The 15,521-nt window shown below is 51.6% G+C and overlaps 1 protein-coding gene across 3 annotated transcripts in view; it reads right to left on the reverse strand.

The window, feature by feature from the left end:
• The window catches only part of srpk3 (SRSF protein kinase 3), a 45,986-nt gene that overhangs the window by 30,046 nt on the left and 419 nt on the right, over positions 1-15,521 (reverse strand). For 2 of the 3 annotated variants that reach the window (XM_063035416.1, XM_063035415.1), the window contains exons 2-4: positions 3,013-3,128; positions 1,826-1,934; positions 94-181 (exon numbers count right to left, since the gene is read on the reverse strand). In XM_063035416.1, the coding sequence (XP_062891486.1) occupies positions 94-181; positions 1,826-1,934; positions 3,013-3,128 (313 nt within the window). The remainder of the gene's footprint in view (positions 1-93; positions 182-1,825; positions 1,935-3,012; positions 3,129-15,521) is intronic. The other variant, XM_063035417.1, reaches the window with a different exon arrangement.

The following is a 15,521-nucleotide window of genomic DNA, read 5'->3' on the forward strand; positions in this document are numbered from 1 at the left end:
GGGTGGTGAGGAAGGAACACTGCCGTGGTTGCGAGGGAGCGCCGCACTGTGGGAGGGGCAGTGAGTAGGAGTTGACAAGAAAGGAGCACTCACACATTTCAGCAGTTTGATCTCGTCGAGGGCCGTCTCCGTGTAATGGGGAGCACTCTTCACCACCTTCAAGGCCAGGAACCGTTTCCGGCTGCGTGACAGAAAGGTAGTCAGTTCCCAGAACCAGATACAACCCCACTCCTGCCCCGTTCCTACACCTCCTAACCAGCTGACATTCACAACACCCCAGACATTACAGCCTGGCCATGAGAGGCAAAGCACACGAGTGCCCCCAGTCCCCGGGCTGATCGCTGACCCACTCCCCCGGTCCCCAGGCCGGTCGCTGACACACTCCCCCAGTCCCCAGGCCGGTCGCTGACCCATTCCCCCAGTCCCCAGGCCGGTCGCTGACCCATTCCCCCAGTCCCCAGGCCGGTCGCTGACCCACTCCCCCGGGTCCCGGGCTGGTCGCTGACCCACACCCCCGGTCCCCAGGCCGGTCGCTGACACACTCCCCCGGTCCCCAGGCCGATTGCTGACCCATTCCCCCAGTCCCCAGGCCGGTCGCTGACCCATTCCCCCAGTCCCCAGGCTGGTCGCTGACCCACTCCCCCGGGTCCCGGGCCGGTCGCTGACCCATTCCCCCAGTCCCCAGGCCGGTCACTGACCCACTCCCTCAGTCCCCGGGCTGGTCGCTGACCCACTCCCCCAGTCCCCAGGCCGGTCGCTGACCCATTCCCCCAGTCCCCAGGCCGGTCACTGACCCACTCCCTCAGTCCCCGGGCTGGTCGCTGACACACTCCCCCAGTCCCCAGGCTGGTCACTGACCCACTCCCTCAGTCCCTGGGCTGGTCACTGACCCACTCCCTCAGTCCCCAGGCCGGTCGATGTCCCACTCCCCCAGTCCCCGGTCCTGTTGCTGACCCACTCCCCCGGTCCCCGGGCCTGTTGCTGTCCCACTCCCCCAGTCCCCGGTCCTGTTGCTGACCCACTCCCCCGGTCCCCGGGCCTGTCGATGTCCCACTCCCTGAGTCCCCGGGCTGGTCACTGACCCACTCCCTCAGTCCCCAGGCTGGTCGATGTCCCACTCCCCCAGCCCCCAGTCCTGTTGCTGACCCACTCCCCCGGTCCCCGGTCCTGTTGCTGACCCACTCCCTGAGTCCCCGGGCTGGTCACTGACCCACTCCCTCAGTCCCCAGGCCGGTCGATGTCCCACTCCCCCAGTCCCCGGTCCTGTTGCTGTCCCACTCCCCCGGTCCCCGGGCCGATCGATGTCCCACTCCCCCGGTCCCCGGGCCGGTCGATGTCCCACTCCCCGAGTCCCCGGGCCAGTCACTGACCCACTCCCTCAGTCCCCAGGCCGGTCGATGTCCCACTCCCCCAGTCCCCGGTCCTGTTGCTGACCCACTCCCCCGGTCCCCGGGCCTGTCGATGTCCCACTCCCCGAGTCCATGGCCAGTTGCTGACCCACTCCCCGAGTCCCCGGGCCAGTCACTGACCCACTCCCTCAGTCCCTGGGCTGGTCACTGACCCACTCCCCCGGTCCCCGGGCCTGTTGCTGACCCACTCCCCGGTCTCCGGGCCTGTTGCTGACCCACTCCCCTGGTCCCCGGGCCTGTTGCTGAACACTGCTCCACTCCCCCGGTTCCCTGGGCTGAATGTTACCCCACTCTCTGGAGTTGGACATTGCCCCATCCTGTCCCTGGAGCTGGACAGCCCCCTCCCTTGTCCCCAGGGACGGTCACTGGCCCATTATGCCCACCCCCCGCCGCTCCCTACAGTGCCCTGGACTCACTGAATGTCCCAGCAGAGCCAGACGGTAGAGAAATGGCCCCAGCCCAGTTTGCGGATGACATGGTAACGGCCGTGAAACAGGTCTCCAATCTTCACTGGGTAATACCCGCCTGGCCGAGGAGAGGGGTGACAATCAGACCAGAGTGTCCTCGGAAATGGGAGCCCCCTCCTCACCACCCCTCCTGCAGCTTGGCGCCCCCTCCTCACCAACCCCCCCCATACAGAACAGCACCCCCTCACCGACCCCCCCCATACAGAACGGGAATCCCTCCTCACCGACCCCCCCATACAGAACAGCACCCCCTCCTCACTGACCCCCCATACAGAACGGGAATCCCTCCTCACCGACCCCCCCATACAGAACAGCACCCCCTCCTCACTGATCCCCCATACAGAACGGGAATCCCTCCTCGCCGACCCCCCATACAGAACGGCACCCCCTCCTCACCAACCCCCTCATACAGAACAGCACCCCCTCCTCACTGACCCCCCCCATACAGAACGGCACCCCCTCCTCACCGACCCCCCATACAGAACGGCACTCCCTCCTCACCGCCCCCCCCATACAGAACAGCACCCCCTCCTCATTGACCCCCCATAAAGAACAGCAATCCCTTCTCACCGACCCCCCCATACAAAACAGCACCGCCTCCTCGCCAACCCCCCCTATACAGAACAGCACCCCCTCACCAACCCCCCCATACAGAACGGCACCCCCTCCTCACCGACCCCCCCCATACAGAACGGCACTCCCTCCTCACCGACCCCCCCATACAGAACGGCACCCCCTCCTCACTGACCCCCCCATACAGAACAGCACCCCCTCCTCACCGACCCCCCCATACAGAACGGCACTCCCTCCTCACCGACCCCCCCATACAGAACGGCACCCCCTCCTCACCGACCCCCCCATACAGAACAGCACTCCCTCCTCACCGCCCCCCCCATACAGAACGGTACCCCCTCCTCACTGACCCCCCCATACAGAACAGCACCCCCTCCTACCGACCCCCCCCATACAGAACGGTACCCCCTCCTCACTGACCCCCCCATACAGCGGTACCCCCTCCTCACTGACCCCCCCATACAGAATGGCACTCCCTCCACACCGACCCCCCCATACAGAACGGCACCCCCTCCTCACTGCCCCTCGTACAGCAATGAGCTCCCTCGCCGCCCCTCCCTCACCCTTGCAGTAATCTGAGGGATCTTCCTGCTCCTCATCATCAGATCCCAGTAGTTCTGAAGGTTGTGGGGTGACGGGCTGTGGAACCGGGGGCTCCTCACTCTGGATGACCTGAGGTCTGAATCAGACAAAGATCAATCAGCAAGGCCATTCAGCCCTTCACAAGACCCTTAGCTAGACTGCCATTCTCCATCCCCGATACCCCAACTCTGTCTCCTCATCCTCTCCACCTCCCTCTGGCTTCCGTGTATAAACTCGTCATCCTCCCTTCCATCTGCAACAATCCACCCCTTCCCCTTCCTCTCCTACCCCCCTCTCCGTGACCTCTCCCTCCCCCTGTGACTCCCTCCCTCCCCTACACTCCTCCACCTCTGTGACCCTCTCCCTCTCCTATCCCCGTCTCTGCGACCCATTCCTCCCCTACCTGCCTGTCTCTGTGACCCCCTCCCTCCCCGACACTCCTCCATCTCTGTGACCCCCTCCCTCCCCTACCCGCTCTGTGACCTCTCCCTCCCCGTGTGTGACTCCCTCACACCTCCACATCCTCCCTGTGACTCCCTCCCTCCCTCCCCTACCCCCTCTCCGTGACCTCTCCCTCCCCCTGTGTGACTCCCTCACAGCTCCACATCCTCCCTGTGACTCCCTCCCTCCCCTACCCCCTCTGTGACCTCTCCCTCCCCGTGTGTGACTCCCTCACAGCTCCACATCCTCCCTGTGACTCCCTCCCTCCCTCCCCTACACTCCTCCATCTCTGTGACCCCCTCCCTCCCCTACCCGCTCTGTGACCTCTCCCTCCCCGTTCGTGACTCCCTCACAGCTCCACATCCTCCCTGTGACTCCCTCCCTCCCCTACCCCTCTGCATCTGTGACCCTCTCCCTCCCCTACCCCACTCTCTGTGACCTCTCCCTTCTCATCTGTGACCCCCTCCCTCCCCTACACTCGTCCCTGTCTCTATTACCCCCTTCTGTCTCTGTTACCCATCCCTCCCCTACCTGCCCTGTCTCTGTGACCCCCTCCCTCCCCTACCCCCCTCTATCTCTGTGGCCTGTCCCTTCCCTACCCTCTGCCTTCCCTACCCCCCTCTTTGTCTGTGATCCTCTCCCTCCCCGTGTCTCCATTCCCCTTCTTTATCTCTGTAACCTCCACCAATCTGTACGTAATTCCGGCCTCTGGGTGCTTGCCCGTTTGCCAGAGACAGGCATCCTAACAGCTGGTGGTCGAGTGCATAGGAGGCTGGGAAGTGGCCACGAGACAGCTGCTGGCTGAGTCAGAGCCCAGTTTGGACCATGAGCTCGTTGTGATCTGACTGACAGAGAGGAGAGATGCCCACGTGCCCCCCTACAATCCCAACCCCCACCCTGCTTCCACAGGTCTCTCTGCTTGCTCTAAAACCAGATGACAGACTTAGAGCCTGTGGGTTGGGGCACCTCCCCTGTTTCGCCTCTCACTCCTCTTCTCTCTCTCTGACCTTCCCTCTCCCCCTCCTATGTAGAGGTGCTGCCGTGCTGTCTTCGTAATCGCACTTACGTGCTGGACGGGTCCTCTGAAGTGACAACGCTGAGGAAAGATTGAATAAGTTAGGACTTTATTCCTTGGGACGTAAAAGATTGAGGGGTGGTCTGATAGAGGTATACAAAATTATGAGGGGTGTAAAAATAGGGTAAAAGCAAACAGGTTTTTCCCACTGAGGTTGGCTGGGATTACAACTACAGGTCTTGAGCGGAAAGCCCTGCAGAAAGTCGTGGATATGACACATTCCATCACGGGTAAAGCCCTCCCCACCACTGAGCGGGAAAGCAGCATCCATCAGCAGGGACGCACACCATCCAGGTCTCGCTGCTGCCATCGGGAAGGTGATACAGGAGGCTCAGGACTCACAGCACCAGGTTCAGCAACAGTTACCCCTCACTCAACTTCACTTGCCCCATCATTGAAATGCTCCCACAACTAATGGACTCACTCTCAAGGTCTCTTCAGCTTGTGTCCTTGGTACTTATTGCTTACTTATTGTTGTCTTTTGCACACTGGCCGAACGCCCAACTTGGTGCGGTCTTTCATCGATTCTGTTAGGGTTATTGGATTTACAAATGTTTGTACTAAGCATGCCCACAAGAAAACGAATCTCGGGGCTGTACATGGTGACATCTATGTACTTCATAACAATTTATTTTGAACTTTGAAACCCTCTCAACTATCAAGGACGTCTTCAAAAGGTGACACTTGAAGAAGAAGGCATCCATCGTGAAGGACCCCCATCACCCAGGACGTGCCCTCGTCTCATTGCTGCCATCAGGGAGGTGGTACAGGAACCTGAAGACACACACTCATCATTTTAGAAATAACTTCTTCCCTTCTTCCATCAGAATTCTGAATGGTCCATGAAAACCTCACTTTCTTTGCACTGCTTGTTTCTCTGTTATAACTTGCAGTGTACACTGCCATGAAACAGTAAACTTCACAACAATGCCGTGATAGTGAACCTGATTCACACCTCACAATCTAGCTCACTGTGATCTTGCTCCACATTGTCTGCCCGCACTGCACTGTCCCCGTAGCTGTAACTTTATTGCACCCGGGACATTACCTCACCTTGTTCTAACCCACACAGTACGCAAGCTAAGCTTTTCACTGCATCTCAGTACCTGGGACAATAACAAACCCAATTTCAATACCTTCCGTCCAACTCATCCCATCCTGCTAGTCTTGCCTATCTTCATCTCACAGTCCCTCGAAGTGCCAGCCTTCATAACTGCACGTGACAGTAAGCTCTATTTATGCTGATACTTTCAAGAATCTTCGGACACACACCAAAATCCCCTCTATTCTCCTATATTTCCCCAGGACCAACCATGGTGATGCCTCAAAGTTCAAAGTAAATTTATTATCAAAGTATATTATGTCACCATAGAAACCCTGAGATTCATTTTCTTGTGGGCATACTCAATACATCGACAGAATAATAACAGAATCAATGAAAAACCACACTCTTGTGCAAAGGACAATAAACTGTGCAAATACAAAAATAAATAGAAATAAATAAATAAACAAACAAGCAAGCAATAAATACTGAGGACATGAGCTGAATAGCCCTTGAAAGTGAGTCCATTGGTTGTGGGAACATTTCAATGACGGAGCAAGTGAAGTTATCCCCTTTGGTTCAACAGCCTGATGGTTGAAAGGGAGTATCTGTTCTTGAACCTGGTGGTGTGGGTCCTGAGGCTCCTGTAATAAATTTCTCAACACAAGCCGGTGATAATAAACCTGATTCTGACTCTGTACCTTCTTCCTGATGGCAGCACTGGGAAGAAAGCATGAAGGGGTTCCCCGATGATGGATACTGCCAAAGTACATCTCCTCAAACCTACCTAAACTGTTAGCATTTCACAAAGACAATCGCAATCACCCTGTAGCCACAAACTGCTCCCCACTGTCAGCAATCCCACTAATGTCTATGTAGCCTGTGAACACAATGATCTACATTTGCCTCCATTTGGGTGGCATGGTAGCATTACAATGCCAGTGACCAGGGTTCAATTCCCACCGTTGTCTGGAAGGAGATTGTATGTTCTCCCCCTGACACCTCATTAATAAGCAAATGCTTTGAGAGGCTGGTCAAGGACTACATTTGCAGCCACCCACACTGGACCCCTACAATTCGTCTACCGACACAACCCATTGACAGATGATGCAATAGTCACAGCTCTACACACTGTCCTTACACATCTGGAGAAGAGAGATGCTTATGTGAGAATGCTGTTCTTGGACTACAATTCAGCATTCAACACCATAATTTCCTCCAGGCTCGACAAGAAGCTCAGAGACCTTGGCCTTCACCCTGCCTTGTGTAGCTGGACCCTGGATTTCCCGTCAGATTGCCAGCAGGTGGTAAGAGTGGGCTCCCTCACCTCCACCCCTCTGACTCTCAATACAGGAGCCCCTCAGGGCTGTGTACTAAGTCCCCTCCTTTACTCCCTGTATACCCATAACTGTGTCGCCACCCACAGCTCTAATCTGCTAATTAAATTTGCTGACAATACTAGATTGATTGGCCTAACCTCAAATAATAATGAGGCAGCCTACAGAGAAGTCACCTCTCTGACACAGTGGTGTCAAGAGAACAATCTCTCCCTCAATGTCAGAAAAACAAAGGAGCTGGTTGTGCATTACAGGAGGAATGGAGACAGGCTAACCCCTATTGACATCAATGGATCTGGGTTTGAGGGGGGTAAACAGCTTTAAGTTCCTCGGCATACACATCACCCAAGATCTCACATGCTCTGTACATACTGGCTGCGTGGTGAGAAAGCACAATAGTGCCTCTTCCACCTCAGACGGTTGAAGAAGTTTGGTATGGGCCCCAAATCCTAAGAACTTTCTACAGGGGCACAATTGAGAGCATCCTGACTGGCTGCATCACTGCCTGGTATGGGAACTGTACCTCCCTCAATCACAGGACTCTGCAGAGAGTGGTGCGGACAGCCCAGCACATCTGTAGATGTGAACTTCCCACTATTCAGGACATTTACAAAGACAGGTGAGAGAAAAGGGCCCGAAGGATCTTTGGGGACCCAAGTCACTAATGGTGTCACAGTGGAACACCGCTAGTCACCGAACTCCAGGCAGAGTACACCCCATCTACAACCACCCTCTGTCTTCTGTGGGAAATTCAATTCCAAATCCACCCAGACAAGATTCCCTGGATCTCATGAATCCCAAGTACTGTGTGTAATTCTGTTTGTCATATTATAGGAAAAAGGTGGAGGCTTATTGAGAGCATTGTTGAAGAGATTTACCAGGAGTATACAGGCCATGAGGAGTGGTTCAACAAACTTAGACTGCTTTCTCTGGAACATCGGAGACCAAGGAGACCATCTGATATAAATATCTGACGTTATCAGAGGCTTAGACAATCAGTCTCCTTTCCCAGGATAGAAATAAATACAGCGGATTCCAGTTAATTGGGCCATCAGTAAATCAGGGTAGCTGCTCATTTGGGACAACTCTTAAAAGATCAAAAATTAATTGAGACACTCTGCTGCTTCATTGAGGCAGGAGACTGTTGCCGAACAGTTTCTAACCAGGATCACACTTGCCTTAGATGCTACACTGTGCTTAGAGCGAATAGTTTTCAAATAGCGTCAGTTGCGTTATTTGTGTTCAAAAAACACTGACAGTTGGCAAGAAATAAGCAGTTTTGCTCACTGCGGTTTCAAGCATTCAGGCTTAGAGATGTTCAAATGACTGTAAGTGAAAATGAAACCCTTTCAATACCAGCAAGTTAGGAAGTGTGCAGGTATTGGCAATCATCTTGATCGTTACAATGAAAATGAAGATTTGATAGTTTTCTCCGTTTGCTTGTTCTTTCTTTCTTCTCTTTTCTATAAGTGTATACTTCAGATAAATATTAAGTGGAGATTTGTGGCAAATATGACTATATGATATATACAATATCTGAAATACATCTTATGGAAATGTTTGTTTGATGAACTTCAATAAAAAATAAATTACAAAGAAAAGATTTCATTACTGGAGGATTGGAGGGAGGCGAATGTTGTCCCCTTGTTCAAAAAAGGTAGTTAGGGATAGTCCGGGTAATTATAGACCAGTGAGCCTTACGTCTGTGGTGGGAAAGCTGTTGGAAAAGATTCTTAGAGATAGGATCTATGGGCATTTAGAGAATCATGGTCTGATCAGGGACAGTCAGCATGGCTTTGTGAAGGGCAGATCGTGTCTAACAAGCCTGATAGAGTTTTTTGAGGAGGTGACCAGGCATATAGATGAGGGTAGTGCAGTGGATGTGACCTATATAAATTTTAGTAAGGCATTTGACAAGGTTCCACATGGTAGGGTTATTCAGAAAGTCAGAAGGCATGGGATCCTGGGAAGTTTGGCCAGGTAGATTCAGAATTGGCTTGCCTGCAGAAAGCAGAGGGTCGTGGTGGAGGGAGTACATTCGGATTGGAGGGTTGTGACTAGTGGTGTCCCACAAGGATTGGTTCTGGGACCTGTACTTTTCGTGATATTTATTAACAACCTGGATGTGGGGGTAGAAGGGTGGGTTGGCAAGTTTGTAGACACAAAAGTTGGTGGTGTTGTGGATAGTGTAGAAGATTGTCAAAGATTGCAGAGACATTGATAGGATGCAGAAGTGGGCTGAGAAGTGGCAGATGGAGTTCAACCCGGAGAAGTGTGAGGTGGTACACTTTGGAAGGACAAACTCCAAGGCAGAGTACAAAGTAAATGACATGATACTTGGTAGTGTGGAGGAGCACAGGGATCTGGGAGTACAGGTCCATAGATCCCTGAAAGTTGCCTCACAGGTAGACAGGATAGTTAAGAAAGCTTATGGGGTGTTAGCTTTCATAAGTCGAGAGACAGAGTTTAAGAGTCGCGGGGTAATGATGCAGCTCTATAAAACTCTGGTTAGGCCACACTTGGAGTACTGTGTCCAGTTCTGGTCACCTCACTATAGGAAGGATGTGGAAGCATTGAAAAGGGTACAGAGGAGATTTACCAGGATGCTGCCTGGTTTAGAGAGTATGCATTATGATCAGAGATTAAGGGAGCTAGGGCTTTACTCTTTGGAGAGAAGGAGGATGAGAGGAGACATGATAAAGGTATACAAGATATTAAGAGGAATAGATAGAGTGGATAGCCAGCGCCTCTTCCCCAGGGCACCACTGTTCAGTACAAGAGGACGTGGCTTTAAGGTAAGGGGTGGGAAGTTCAAGGGGGATATTAGAGGAAGGTTTTTTACTCAGAGAGTGGTTGGTGTGTGGAATGCACTGCCTGAGTCAGTGGTGGAGGCAGATACACTCATGAAATTTAAGAGACTACTAAACAGGTATATGGAGGAATTTAAGGTGGGGGGTTATATAGGAGGCAAGGTTTAAGGGTCAGCACAACATAGTGGGCTGAAGGGCCTGTGCTGTACTATTCTATAAGATTTGAAGGGTGCAATGTTGAAAGCACTGTATGAAGGTAGTCCATTATCTGCAGTTAGATATCTGCACTAATTTTGTTCACTCACAGTCAATCAAGAGAACACGGCAGCACACACGGGATTAATTTCTGTCAATAACTACGAGGAACAAATAGTTTCATAGTACTGTAGTAGCATTGGCAGTCATTAATTTCTTCTGCATTTTATTTGAATACATAATGTGTTACTCAATAGTTTGTTTTTTTTAAATACCTTTTTAACTACTTCCAAGAAACCAGCAAATTGGGGCAGCCTCTTAAGTAGACCAAATGTACTGGTCCCGAGATATCCCAATTAACCAGAATCCACTGTATTAGACAGCAGATTTGAAGTGCGGGGGGAGGTGTGAGACAAGTATTGTTTTAGACAGAGGAAGTGCAGGTGTCTGAAGTACACCGCCAGCCGACAGGCGGAGATGGAAGCAGATAAAATAGCTAAAGAGGCTGCCACAGAGCACGGAGAGATAGAGACTACATATGCAGGCAGATTGGATCAGTTAGGATGGCATCATGGTTGAGGTAGACACAGTGGGTTGAAGACCATAACCCACAGGACATAATTAGGCTATGCTCCGCCAATCCATCACAGCTGATTTATTATCCCTCTCGACCCTATCCTCCAGCTTTCTCCCCATAACCTTTGACACACTTACCAACCAAGAACCTATCAATCTCCGCTTTAAGTATACTCAACAACTTGGCCTCCACAGCAGTCTGTGGCAGCGAATTTTACCGATTTACCACCCTCTGACTAAAAAAATTCCCCCTCAACTCTATTCTGAAGCTGTGTCCTCTGGTCCAAGACTTCTCCACTAAAGGAAACATCCTCTCCACATCCACTCTTATCTAGGTTTCAGATACGGTGCTGATTAGAATCAGGTGGAATATCACTGGCATATGTTGTGAAATTTGTTGTTTCATAGCAATGGTACATTGCAATTTAAACAAGTAGTTCAACGAGAGGAAAAATAGGGCGGTAGTGTTCACTGTCCATTCAGAAATCAGATGGTGGACGGGAAGAATCTGTTCCTAACACATTGAGTGTAGTTCTTCTTGCGACGAGATGAGATCTTTCAATGAGATCCACCCGCCCCCCATCATTTTTCTAAACTTCAGTGAATACAGGCCCAGAGCTATCAAACACTCCTCATATGTTAACTCCCTCATTCTCTTGAAAATTCTCTGAACATCTCCAACACCAGCACATCCTTTCTTAGATAAGGGGCCCAAAACTGCTCACCATACTCCAACTGTGATCTGACTAATGCCTTATAAAGCCTCAGCATTACATCCTCACCTTTTTATTCAGATTCTCTTGAAACAAATGCTAACATTGCATTTGCCCTTCTTCACCACCAACTCAACCTGGAATTTAACCAGTGGGGAATCCTGCATGAGATTTCTTTGCACCTCTGATTTCCGAATTTTGCATTCCATTACCAGTTCTTTTGCCCATTCTCCCAATCTGTCCGGGTCCTTCTGCAGACTCTGTTTCCTCAACACTACCTATCATCATATCGTCCGCAAACATGGCCACAAAGACATCAACCCCATCATCCAAATCACTGACAGATTATGTGAAAGGATTCAGGCCCAACACCAACCCTTGCAAACCACCACTTGTCACCAGCTGCCAACCAGAAGCTCCCTTTGCCTCCTGCCAGTCAGTCAATGTTCTAACCATGCCAGTATCTTTCCTGTAATACCACGGGTTCTTTACTTGTTTAGCAGTCTTGTGCTGCACCTTGTCAAAGGCCTTCTGAAAATCCAAATATACAACATCCACTGGCTCTCCTTTGTCCATTCTGCCTGTTATTTCCTCAAAGAACTCCAACATATTTATCTGGAAAGATTTTCCCTTAAGGAAACCATGTGGACTTTGCCTTATTTCATCATGTGCCTCCAAGTACCTCGAAACATCATCCTTAATGGACTCCAAACACTGAAGTCAAGCTAACTAGCCTGGAATTTACTTTCTCACCTAGGCCCATTTCCTGTATTCTTCTGCGTTCTAACTACATGCCACATAGCACCTTGTCAAAAGCCTCATTCAAACCACATAGAACAGTACAGCAGAGAACAGGCCATTCGGCCCACAATGTTGTGCCGAACCAGCTAAAAAGCAAATCAAAAACACTAAAACGCTAATCTCTCCTACGTATACCATGTCCAAAAACATTAAAACACTAATCCCTCCTATGAATACCATATCCCTCCATCTTATTCACCCCCTCTTACCTTCAATGCACACCCTCTGGCATTAGACATTTCAACTCTGGGAAAGAGTTACTCTCTGCCCACTCTACCTATGCCCCTCATAATCCTGTAAACCTCTGTCAGATTTCCTCTCAGTCTCTGCCGCTCCAGAGAAAACAACACAGGTTTATTCAGCCGCTCGTGACAGCACGCGCCCTCTAAACCAGGCACCATCCTGGTGAACCTCTTCTGCACCCTCTCCAAAGCCTCAACATCCTTCCTCTCGTGGGGCAACCAGAATTGCATGCAATACTCCAGATGTGGCCTAAGCAGAGGTTCATAAAGTTGCAACGTAATGTTTGAAATCAATGCCTCAACTAATAAAAGCAAGTATTCCACAGGTGTCCTCAACCACCTTACTGACATGCGTAGCCACTTTCAAGGAGCTATGAGCTTGGATCCCAAAATCGCTCTGCTTAAAAACACTGTTAAGGATCTTGCCCATGCGTTTGCCCTATCATGGTGCAACACCTCAGATTTATCCGGGATTAAACTCCATCCGCCATTTCTCCGCCCGCACTGGCAACTGATCTATATCATGCTGAATATCTACAGCTCCATGCTTGTCAATGCACGCTACTACCTCAAGTATTCAGTCAGACTGATCAAGCAGGAACTGCCCCTGGACAAAGACACAGTGGATGCCTCCAAGTTCCAAGCAATCATTCATTCTCTACCTTAGAAGTCTCTCCCTACCACTGACATTCGGCTCACAGGTGTTCTGTCGCTGAGCCTACCAGAGTTCTCCTTGGGAACTAGTTGACTCGATCAGCATTTCTGATCTGGCTATTGTTCACGATTGCATTTAATAAAAAAAGAAAGGTCTCTGGTTATCAGTCTGTGGCCTACTGGGGATCACACTTCCTGTCCCTCCTGAGATACTCAGTGTCTCCATCTTTATTTACGAAGAAAGAAAGAAAGTCCCTTCACTCAACCCTCCAGACTCGAGTCTATTTCTTCTGTGCATACCAGAGTACAGTATTTCAACTCCACACAACCAATCCCAATGATTCTTTTGCTCTTAATTTAGTTACAGAAGCTCTTCAGATTTACCTCAATCCTGCTTGCCGTGTTACCTTGAGACCCTGCCTCACCTTTCTAGGCACCTCCCTATACCTCTGATACTCCACCCACCGTCATTTACCCTGCCTGACCCCAATCTCCCTCATAGACAGAGCAGATGTCAGTGGGGGAGTCCAGGACCAGAGGACACCAGCCTCAGAATAAAGGGACGTCCATTGAGGAGAGAGATGAGAAGGAATTTCTTTAGCCAGAGAGTGGTGAATCTGTGGAACTCACTGTCACAGACAGCCGCGGGGGCCAAGTCAGTGGGTGTATTGAGATCTTGATTAGAAAAGGCATCAACAAGGCAGGAGAATTGGGTTGAGAGAGATAATAAATCAGCCGTGACGGCATGGTCGAGCAGACTCGAAGGGCCAATTGGCCTAATTCTGCTCCTATGTCTGATGGCCTTTTGTTCCTCTGTCTGTCACCACCTCCTTTAGCCACCCTTTATCATCTTAACTCGCGCCTCGATATGCAGGGTCCTTGGACAGGTCATCACCTCCCCCACCACTATTCACCCCTAACAGGTCACAGCAGCAGCAGCACTTGAGGTCTGCACCCCCCCCCCGCCACACTTCATTAGTTGTGTCATTTGTGTCAACGGCCAACACATTTCACAGTATGCTTTGATGTACGATAATTAAATCCGAAACGGAATCTTCTCCCTTTCCCTTATTCCCCCCCCATCCCTCCCCACCTTAGCTATCCTCTCCTTCATCCTCCTCCCCTGATGTCTCCCAACTGAACACACAGGAAAATCAAGGTTAAGTCCTGACACTGACTGGGAAACACGGCTTCAAAGGGGCTGAATGGCACCCGCCCCTAGAGTAACTGTTTCCACAGGGGTTGACAGCACACAATCAAATTTCTCCCTCCATTCCCTTGGATCCCCCCTCAACCCTTCCCTCTAGTCTCCTCTCCTCCCACCTCTCTCTCTCTCTCTCAGCCATTATCTCCCTCATTCCCCCTTCCTCACCCCACTCCTTCAATCCCATTTCCTCATGCCTCCTTCCCCAGAGGGGCAGGTGTAGGGGAGAACGGGCTGGAACAGGCGAGCGGATGGGGGAGATGGTTGATTGGAAGTTGATCGTTTCCTGTTCAGTCATGGCATCAATGGGATACGGGGAGAAGGCAGGTGTACAGGGTTGAGTGGAATCTGGGATCGGCCATGATGGAGCAAGCTCGATGGGCTGAATGGCATAATGCTGCTCCTATGTCTTATGGTCTTTAAGATCCAGGCATGGCCAGGCTGCCCGGAAATCGGACGGTGGTGCTGGGTTCAAAAGGGAGGGGGAGGATGATGAGGCCGGGGGAGAGGGAGGGGCTGGATTCAGCCAAGCTGCCTAAGACTCAGGCAGGGGTGCCAGGTTCGAGAGAAAGGAGGTGTCAGGGGTGGGAGAAAGGAGCTAGACTTGTCCAGGCCGTCCGAGTCCGAGAAGAGGAGGGGGAGGGGAGGCCACTCTATTTATAACAGCAGTTGCTCATCGCCAGTGAGGCCTGTCTGACAGGTGGCTCCAGCCCACAGTGCAGACCCTTCCCAGGGGGTCGGGTTGCTGTACACCAGGACTCCCGGCTAGACTCAACTCCCCTCACCCAGACCCCGGAGCAGGGAGGTGGAGACAGTGTGTTCCCTCAATCCCCTCATTCACTCCCTGACCTCAATACCTACTCCTCTTTGCCACCCCCACTCAATTGCCCTCACTCCCACCCCAACCTCATTACCCCCCTCAATCCCTCCCCAGCTCATAAGCTCATTTCCCCTCCCTCCCTCTTCAACCTCCTCCCCCCCGTCCAACCACATCACCTCCCCATCCCCTCTGTCCTGAATCCCCTCTCAATCCCTTCCCAAACTAATTTACCTCACCTCCCCACTCCCTCCTTAATGTCAATACATCATCCTCCTCATGCCCTCCCTCCTCAAACCCATTACCTCCTACTTCCTCGACCCCTCAACTCCCAGTCCTCTTGCTCCCACTTCAACCTCATTACCCCTCACTCCCTCCCCAAACTAATTTACCTCCTCCTGACCTCACCTATCTCTCCCTCACACCATCCCCATCTCATTACCCCTCCCCGACTGAAATACCTCATCTCATCCCCTTCCTCCCTAGCTCCACCCATTTCTCCTCCTCCCTCGATCCTTCAATCCCCTTACTCCCCATCCCCTCCCTCCGCAAACTAATTTACCTCCTCCTCCTCACCTCCCTC

This window comes from Mobula hypostoma, chromosome 28 (assembly GCF_963921235.1).
Source record: "Mobula hypostoma chromosome 28, sMobHyp1.1, whole genome shotgun sequence".
Taxonomy (NCBI): Eukaryota; Metazoa; Chordata; class Chondrichthyes; order Myliobatiformes; family Myliobatidae; genus Mobula; species Mobula hypostoma.